Source organism: Microtus oregoni, unplaced genomic scaffold, assembly GCF_018167655.1.
Source record: "Microtus oregoni isolate MIOR12 unplaced genomic scaffold, Mior012 000132F_ref0000261, whole genome shotgun sequence".
Lineage (NCBI taxonomy): Eukaryota > Metazoa > Chordata > Mammalia > Rodentia > Cricetidae > Microtus > Microtus oregoni.
In genome coordinates, this window is record NW_024544775.1 from 331,654 (window position 1) to 341,815 (window position 10,162).

General features: G+C 47.5%; 1 protein-coding gene across 1 annotated transcript in view; it reads right to left on the bottom strand.

Moving 5' to 3' along the window:
- The window catches only part of LOC121444552 (succinyl-CoA:3-ketoacid coenzyme A transferase 1, mitochondrial), a 118,060-nt gene extending 108,433 nt beyond the window's left edge, over positions 1 to 9,627 (bottom strand). Inside the window, exons 1-2 of the mRNA XM_041646379.1 lie at positions 9,164 to 9,627; positions 972 to 1,080 (exon numbers count right to left, since the gene is read on the bottom strand). Of these exons, the coding sequence (XP_041502313.1) occupies positions 972 to 1,080; positions 9,164 to 9,241 (187 nt within the window). The 5' untranslated portion in view covers positions 9,242 to 9,627. The remainder of the gene's footprint in view (positions 1 to 971; positions 1,081 to 9,163) is intronic.
- Between the last annotated feature and the right edge of the window lie 535 nt (positions 9,628 to 10,162).

Sequence of the window (10,162 nt, forward strand, 5' to 3'; positions counted from 1 at the left end):
CTTTCATTTCATAGATCTTTAAAGTTATTCCAAGAGTATAGGATTTAAGATGGACATTCAATAACTTCCCAATTTGAATGAATAAACAAAGACCAGCCGTAAAATAAGTCTTGATTCTATGTATAAGGATCAGGAAGTTAAGTGTAATTAAGTCTGAGGCAGTGATCACAAAAGACATCCCAAAGAAGTAGCAGAAACAGAATATGGGGGTGGGGGGGGATGAGACTCAATGACAGAGTCCTATGCTCTTCAGCTCAACAAATCAGGAGCAATACAGAGTGATTGGAGCAGTGGTTCTCAACCTTCCTAAGGCTGCAACCCTATAATACAGTTCCTCATGTTGTCGTGACCTCAACCATAAAATGATTTCATTGCTACTTCATAATTTTAATTTTAATAGTTATGAATCATAACGTCAATATCTGTGGTTTCCAATGTTCTTAGGCGACCCTGTAAAAGGGTCACAACCCATAGGCTGAAAGCCACTGGGCTAGAGTAACTGACGAGATGAGGCACGTGTTTCAAGTTCACCAGCATTCCCAGGGATTCAGGGATCCATCACAACTTTTTTTTTTAAATATTTTTTATGGCTTATTGATTTTATTTTATGTGCATTGGTGTGAAGGTATCAGATCCCCTGCAACTGGATCTTCAGACAGTTGTGAGCTGCCATGTGGGTGCTGGGAACTGAACCCGGGTCCCCGGGAGGAGCAGTCAGTACTCTTAACCACTGAGCCATCTCTCCAGCCCCCCATCACAACTCTTGATAAGACACTAGCACATGAACCTCCAGCTTCTCAGGTAAAAACGTGCAGCGGCATCTCTCAGGAAGAGACTGGAACAGAGTGTCACGCATGTCATGGAAAGGACAGCGAGTGAGTAAGAGGTAAATGACAGAAGAACTGGGGCTTTGGATCTCTACAGCTCTGTCACGCGACCCTCGAAAGGAAAGCCGGCGTGCCTTTACTTACCGCCAACCAGCAAGGTTGCACCATTAGGGATATCTTTGACAGCTTCCACCGGATCTGTGTAAAATTTGGTGTGGCGACGGGTACTGACAGAAAAGTAGCGGACACACCCCTGGAACGTTAAAAACATTTCCAGTGAACGATCATTTGCAGCTTCACTTTACACAAGAAACAAATGATTCCATAGACGTGTAGATACATGTGTGTGTGTGCATATATGTATATCTCTATGTGATAACTTCATTAATCCTTTTAGCATCTTTGTGTTTTTAATTAACAAGCACAATATGTTTACGGTAGATAGCATCACATTCCGATACACGTAGACATTACAAAATGACTAACTGGAGCTTTCTCACACAGCATCACTTCACATCACTCTTTGTGGTAAGAATATTTCACAACTGCTCCAGAGTTTTCCAGGATGGCTACTGCTCATCACCAGGCATAGAACACATTTCCTAAGTTACTTCTCTGATCAAGCTGAAACGTAGTGTCCTTTGACCGACATTTTCCCAACTCCTTCACTTTCTAACCTCTGTGATGTCATTTTACTTTGCTTCTCTGATACAACTCTATCTGTCAAGAGTTGGGCGTTAAATGGTTTATCTTTGACAGGATGGACATGCCCTACTGACAGGTTCTCACCAGGGTACCTTGTGATCTACATCTTCTATTACATGGCGGAAGGTCCAGCTGGCTCACACGACCACCACCCAAAAGAATAAAAGTAGATAGCTTGCCGGGCAGTGGTGGCGTACACCTTTAACCCCAGCACTTGGAAGGCAGAGGCAGGTGGATCTCTGTGAGTTCAAGGACAGCCTGATTTACAGAGAGCGTTCTAGGACAGGCTCCAAAGCTACAAAAAAAAGTCGAAAGAAAATGTTTTTTAAAAAAGTAGAGAACTCGCATCATATACTGGGATATAAATCCACAATGTGTGCTCAGTCACCCATCTCTCACAGTAACCTAGTTTTCTAGTCAGCTGATAAATACTGAGAACCTACCTGCACCAAGTTCTGTGCCATTTATCCACTCTATGGTAGGACTACGGCTCTCTGGGGAAGTACAGTGTGGTCAGTCCTAAGTGCTGGGAGAACTCTAAGGAGACAAGTGAGGAGCAGCACGCCAGAGGGCTCACTCCCCTGTGCCGCTGTCCCAGAAGCTGAAGGCAAAGCAGCAAACTATCACGACAGGGAGGAGAACTAACTGGGCACACTACGATCTGTAGCGGGGTTGTCACCTCCTCAGTCCACATCAGAACCGGGTCCCCGTGTCAACACTGTTGAGAAGCGGTAGGACTTTCATGGAGGAGTGTGAGCCTGTGTATAGGCATGAATGCGACCGGCTTCCTCCTTGGAGGAGCCAGCAAGTTTCCGCTCTTGCTGCACGGAATTGCTGGCCGTCACAGCCAGGCTTTTCCTAAGCGAGGCTGCCTATCCTGCACAGCCGCTTGTCCCTCTGCTCCTCCGCAGTGTTGTAAAGCAGCACAATGCTCTCGCCAGATACAGTCACCAAACTGTGGGCTGTGGGTCTCCATCTAACTACGAGCTATATGAACTTCTTTTATAAGTACCCAGTCTCAGGTGTCTGTTATAGTGAGCAATATGGACCTCAAATGAGTCATCCAGCGATCATTCATGAAACCAGGTGTAAGTTATTGCCCTGTAGGCTCCATCCACAATATGGGCAAGGGAAAAGGAGGCAATCGATTCTATGGTAACTAATGGCCCATATTAACAATGCCATGCTTTATTTCCATTATGTGTTTAACCCGAAGAAAGAGGAAGTGGGGAGAATAACAGCTGAACCCCGATATACTGCCATTTTAACAAGCCTGGCCAGAAAGACACACCCACTCGACTCCCCGACGGAACTGCAAACAGCCACAACCTGAGGTGGGCAAGAACTAGCATTCTTTCTTTCCTCCAGAAACTACTTTCATTTTTTTAAGTACCTGTCAATTAGTACAAAAGACCATGTAAAGGGTCCACACAGAGAAAGTCGAATGCGTGCTAAAAAGGTTGAGGTGACACACATGGTCACATGACTTTTGTCCCTTCAAGTTTCTATTTTGGTCATGGTCAGGTGAGGAGCTTGAGCACTGCCCAAAGCCTGGGACATAAGCAGAGGGAAGGACAAGGACTCTGAAGGACTTAACCACAAAGAAGTTTCTTCCTTTCCTGGTCTCACAAGTAAGATTTTATTTGCTTCTGTTTTAAACACACACACGCACGCACGCATGCACGCACGCGCACACACACACACACACACACACACACACACACACGACAGGGGGGTGGAGTTAGTTTAGGTCTCAGAAATAAAAAGTCTGAAAGATTGAATACACACATGCTGGCCCTATAATTCCAGCCCAGAGGAGGCTGACGCAGAATGATTGCTAGCCTGAACTACGTAACAAGTTACAGGTTAGCCTGGGAAACAAACAGCATGTGATTCAGTCTCAAAATACAAGACCAGAGGGCTGGAGAGAGGGCTTAATGGGTAAGAGCATCTGCTGCTCTTGCCAAGACAATGTTGGGCAGCTCACAACTGCTTGTAACTCCAGCTCCAGAGGATCTGATGCTTCTAGCCTATGCTGACACAAATACACACAGACACATACACACACAAATACACACACAAACACAATTTTAAAAAATCTTTTTAAAAAAAGTTTCATAGATTGAATATGTAGGACATAAGAGTATTCCACACTAAACTTGTGGATGCAATATACTCAAAACTTTGGTAAAGACTGAGTGGCAGACTTGGGTCCCAGCTTCCTGTCACATGGTCCTTCCACCACAAGGTGTTTGTCCATGTTTTCTAGAGATCCTCTATTGCTCTGCCTTGTTATTTACACACAACAAATCTTTATGAGAGTCCTGTTCTGTAATGTGTAACTCTGCTGTCATTATCTCTGTCTCAGAATAAAGAGTCCAGGCCTCAGCAGGATCCGGAAGAAAATGGAAGCATTCATCTACACCCAGACAGGCTGAAAGGTGAGGTCACCTTGAAATGCTTCTCTGTGGAATTCCACAGAGAGCCTGCGGAAGGAGGATTCAGTTCCCCTGTGTACCCCCAAAGCCTTCAAAGCACAGAGCCACAGGGCACGAACCCCATCCTTTTGTAGTAGCTGGTAATTAGTATTGTCACAGCACTAATTACCATCAGCACTAATTACCCAGCAGCTTTCCCCACTCTGAAAAAAAGAAAGAAAGAAAAGAAGGAAAAAGAGAAAGGAAAGAAACCTGCCAGAAATATTTTAGAAAAGGTGGAAGTGGCTCTGAAGATGTAGTTCAGTAGCAAAATGCTTTCCTAGTAAGCAAAGGACCCTGGGTTCAACTGATGTGGGAGGTTGTTAGGAATGTACCCATACGGCCAAAATTCAACACTCAGTAAGGTAGGCTGGAGAGATGGCTTGCAGATGGTATGCTTGTGAGACCATCAGGTGGCGCTCACAACTGTCTGCGACTATAGTTCTGAGGGATCCAAAGTCTGTCACTGTAGTTCCAAGGGATGCTCAGCAGGCACACATGCATGCATACAAACTCATGACACACAGAGACCTACATAAAAGTAAAATCTTAAAAACAAACAGTAAAGTGACATATTTCCAGGGAATGTAATATGAGCCTAAGATCATAAGGAACTTCATAAGCATTTGATTTTTTTCATTATTCATACGAATTAATATTTGTCAATGTATGCTTTATTGGCATTTAATATTTATGTACTATTTATTAAGAAATCAGCTTTTTGTGGTTTTTCAAGAAAGGGTTTCTCTGTAGCTTTGGAGCCTGTCCTGGAACTAGCTCTTGTAGACCAGGCTGGCTCAAACTCACAAAGATCCGCCTGCCTCTGCCTCCCGGGTGCTGGGATTAAAGGCGTGCACCACCAGAGCTAGTTCCAAGAAATCAACTTTCAATAAATCATTTTTATGGTGTCAGAAAATTAGCCAACAATTCTGGGAGACAGTATGATCTAACGTGCCACATACTCCTGGGGTCAAAAGTACCCTTGTGTCAAATTCCAGTTCAACCAAGACTGAACGAATGTGTCAGAATCATTTAACCACTGGCTGTGCCTTTGTAGAGAGGTGCTACTTTTGGTCAAAGCCAGGTGAGGAGCTTGCACAGTGTCTAAAGATGAAAACTGTCCATTCTCTCCCATGATACAGTTAGAAAAGAAGCCCTCTGCCAGACTACAGGAAATTCCTAGGGATGTCATTCACCTTTGGGAAGTGACACCTTTTTTCTATTCCCAGCTAAGACAGTAAAACCAGGCTGTCATTTATTGCAGTTTAATTTTTAACCTCACCACTCCCTGCCTGCCCTCTCCCCAACCAATGATTTCATACAGAAAATTTGCAACATGACCATCATGCTACAATTAATGTTGCAAAAAATTAATCCTCCTCACTACAAATACCTCACTCTGTGGGTCTGGCTAGTCTCAAAGTCCTATCCTTAAGCAATCCTCCTGCCTCAATCCCAAGCAGCTGGGACAGCAAACACACACTACTATCCAGCCATACGTTAATCTCATTAGCAATCCTGTTTGCCGGTCTGCAAAATCGGAGATGACTTGGCAAGCCAGGAACTGGTGCAGTCAGTGGGGCACTGAGGAAACCCAATGCCCGTGGCTAACTGTACCACAGAGAATCTTCAAAACCCAAAGCCCAGGAAACACCTTAGGGTCTGCAAAGACAGCCCCTTACTGGAGGCTTTTGAATTTGCCCTCCTCACCCATTTTGCCCCTGCTTCCCTGTTCACACTGTGTCTCTGAGAGACAAGAAATACCCAGGTCCCTGGCAGTCACCTCCTAAGATTAGGCAACTGGGGGAAAAGTGTATCTCTGATAACATCTACCTTTTCTCCTCAGGTAGGCAAGTCTAAAGAGGCTATTTAAGCTACCTAGTTAGCCTCTTCCGTCCAATATAGTCTATATCCTAAATGGTGTTTTGAAAAAACAAACTCGGTGGTGGAAGGCTTGCTCAGCACCGCCTGAACAAAGCCCTAGAGAGCCCCAGGAGGACACCGGCAACCCCGGCACTAGAAGCCAAAGGATCAGAAATTGAAGGTCAGCCTTGGTTACACAGTGTTTGATGCTAGCCTGGGCTTCATGAGATCATTCCTGGGGAGAAAAAGTTTGTGTGTCAGTGCCAAATAAATAAAGACATAAACGACTTTCGCGTTTGCACACAGTACCTAAGGGAATGTGGGGGACTTATTCTGGGGATAAGCTTCTCGTGACAAAGTACCTTATTTTCTACTCTCCTACCTTCAGCAGAACTCCATTTTGTTGTGATACTAATTTTTGATATTAAGGGAGGGAGGAACATAATGATTAGGTACTTTAATGAAAGAAACAAAATCCTTAAGAGTGGAAAATACTTTTCTGTTTAACGTTTCTCCCTTCATCCTCTATGTTGACCTTCATCATGTCCTTTGGCCTAACCTCTGGAATCTTTCTTACTCCACGACTGAACCTAAACTTCATCTCATGACTTCCTTTCTAGCTGTTCACTGCCACTGTTACTTCTTTCCCCGACATCTCTTTCCCTTTTCACCCAACAGTTGAGAATTTAGTGAAATTACACTTTGGGATGAAAAGACACCAAACACATTTTAAAAGTACGCTTTAGATTTTGACTATGTTCTTTACGTTTGTATCTGGGTAGGGAAGGGATGTGTCACCGTGTCCCTGTGGAGGTGAGAGGACAACTTTCAGTTCGCTCTTCTACCATGTAAGTCCTAGAGATCAAAGATGGGTTATCAGACTTAATGAAACGCCATTGTCCGCCAATCCATCTTGCTGGCCCCAAACACACTTTTAAAAATATATGTAAGCATTACCTTCATGATAGAGAACTATACACCCAAGAGGTAATGTTGTCACCTCGGTGCTGTTGAAGAAATCATGACACAGGTCATTGCCTACCTTCGTGTCGAAGTTTGGCAAACAGAACTGGGGAAGAGAAGTCACGGAAAGAGGCAAAGAAAACCAGTTAGGAGGAAAAGGTGAATGGGAGCATATGAGCTTGGCACGAAGAGTGTGGCATCTCTGCCAAGAGGAATCGATCCATGGTCTGGGTGAATGGGTCCACTTAGTACCTTCCAAATCAGAAACCTTGGAGGTGGCACAGCAATCAGATTTAAAAGTCTTCAGGCAACCCTGAGTCATGCTAAAGTTTCAGACAACAAACTTGCTCACTATGGGGGAGGGGGAGATAAACAAAGAAAGAAAGAAACACTTCTTTTTCCTTTTTTCAAGCCAGACAATGGTAAATAAGGCCACACCTGTAATTACAGCATTCTGCAAGTTGAAGCAAAAGGATCATGGGTGCCAAGCCTTCCTAGGCCACATAGTAAGATCCTGCTTCCCAAAACAAAAACATAAAAGCATTTTTAATAACAATCTCGGTTTACCTGTTGGCCATATTTTAGCTGGAAAACATTCAAGGTTACTTAAGCTACCCGCAGGTATCTCGTGCACATATTAAAGGAGTATTCTTTGACGGAGCAGTATGTGATGTTGAGGGAGACAAAGAACCGGCCTATAACAAGGTCCCAAAGTTACACAGTACAACAGAGGTGGGGTGCCAAGTGCTACGCCCCAAGACCAATGCAGGAGCTGGGAGAATACTCCAGACAGCCTAACTTTGAACCCTGCCACGAACTTTTAATCAGAGACAGAAAAACCCATAATTATAGCTCATCCACCTGGAGGTGTGCTGGGTTGGGAAATGGTTTAATGATTATATTGAAAGTGGGGTAGGCTAGAGGTGAATAAATTATACTCAGACAAACGCGTACTACCAAAAGAATGTTTTCGACCTTGGCCCAAGGACATCCCTGTGTCCTGGTTTTGGCTTCTGCTCCATCACTTGCAGAAGGTCAAATTCTCTCTTAATGTCTTATTTAACTAAATCTATATGCAATTACCAAAATGCCTCCCATGAGGAATTTAATAATGCAATACTTCAGTTCTGAAGCATTCCCTAGGACATGTGGGAGAAACTTGATGACTTCTCCAGCAAGAAAATGAGCAACAGGGAAAGAAAAGGGTTCAGAGTATACACATAGTGAGCAAGAACGTGCCCTGCGCAATGCACTCTTCAGCTCAGAGCTACAATCTGAAACATCACCAAATAAAACACTTCGTTTTCTTGTTCAAAGAAGAGGTTCATGAGCAAACTGAACCCACCATGGTGAAGCCACTTGCCTGGAGCTGAATTCTTGTCCAGCACTCAGTTCCTTGGACCCACACTGAAACCCAACCTGAAAGTGTGCTTACAGAAAAGATAGTGCACCAGCAAAACCACCCACCACCCGCTGATCCGCTAGGAGGGCATCTCTGGGTACTAGCTCGGGGGAGCTGTGGGAGTGTAATTGCTCAAGGTATTTTTTTAAGGACTTTGAAAATTGCATGTCTCTAATCTGGATCTGGGGGTCACCAAGTAAGCAAGGGCGGCGTTAGCAGACTGAAGCGGAGCACAGCCAGTCCTCCATCCACTTCCAACCGCTTGGCAGGCTAGGCGCCCCGTGACGGAGCGCTCCAGTCCGGGTTCCCCTTTCTACCGCCATATAGGGAAGGGGAGGATGGAGCGGCAGTCCGCCCCCGCCGCACACAGCATCCGCCCACTAGGCGGTGAACTTGAGCCAGCAGCGGTTAGCCCGGTCGGGGGTTCTGGGCCTCAGCCGGCGCCGACGCCTGCAGCTCCCTCAGGTGGGGCGCAAGCCTCGGTGCGCCGCCCTTCCCCGCTCTGCTCCTTCAACCCTCCCAGTCTCTAGGGCGGAGGCCGCCACGGGGACCCTTCCCAAGGGCGTAGGCGGGGACGTGGGTGGGGGAGGCGAGCCCCAGGGGCGCGGGCAGCCCCCAAGTCGCAGCAGCGCTGCACAGAGCCCCGACCACTGCTCCAGCGCTGCACGCCCTGCTTGCCTTCATCTCGCCCCATTGGGGAAACGGATAGAAGAAGCAAAGATAACAGACGGACAAACAGACAGGCAGACAGCCGTGTCTTGGGCGAGCCTGAAACCCCCACCGTCTCCGAGCCCGGGTCACAGCGCTGCGGATGCCCGGTCCCCGGCTGGAGGTGGAAGGGATGGACAGGGCTGAGGACGCGCGCGCCGCTCGCGGCTCGTCCGTGCTTTTCCCGCGCGTGGCCTTCCTCTTCCCCTTCGATTTACCTTGTGCCAGGCTCCCCGCGAGCTGCGGCCGGAGGTGCAGAGCCGGAGGCCGGAGGACAGGAGTTTGAGAGCCGCCATCTTCGGACCCGGGCGCGGGAGGAGGTGGAGAAGCGGAGCGCGCGGGAGTGTGTGCGAGCGCCGGTTGCCGGGGCCGCGGAGGCGTCACCGGCTCTGGAGGGAAGGGAAGGCGAGCCGGGGGGCGGGCTGGAGGCTCGACCGCCCGTCCGTGACGTCCTCGGGACCTCGGAGCGGTGCCGCCCCTTGCAGGCTGCTGGCTTGTCAAGGCGCGAGACAGGGAGGGGCCCACGGCTCGGAGTAGGAGCGCGCCACTGGCAGTGCGAGTCCCCGGGGAAGATCCCCAGGCCGGATGTGCCGGGGTTATCTGCGGGCGCCTCGGCTGCCACCGCCGCGCCACCTTAGGCTGGAGGAGGCGCTTGTGTGTGCAAGCCCCTAGCGCCAGGCTTGCGGGGGACCAGGGTTCCAGGTTTGAAGGGGACTGGAGGGTCTCTTGCTGAACTGGTTACTTTTCCGTCAGCCTCGGCAATGTGTACAGGTACAAAGGGTCACGGATTAAGATTTTTCTCCCAGGTCTAGACAGCTCATATTTCTAACATTCCTCAGGCACCACCACCATGCTCTTTAAGTCTGGCTTTGGCCTTAAATTCCTCAGAAAACCAGCAGCGTTCTGAGTGACCCTCAAGAGATGTGACCCTCTTAACCGACAGAGGGACAAAATTAGAACTGGGCCCTTGTTCCCCCATCATCCTAGTTTGTGTTCCAGGATTTTCCTGGCACCGGAGTCCCAACAATTCCAGAGATTAGACAGCAGGTACAAACACAGAAGTGTCTGCCTTGTCCTTAGCCACGTTGCGTAAGTCACCTCACCTTGCAATGCCCTGCCTGTCATAGTTTTGTATGAGCAAAGCCAGGCGAGGCTTCTGGAACACAAGGAGCACACAAATGCTAGGCACTAAATTTTCGTCAGTTTCGGTGTTGGAT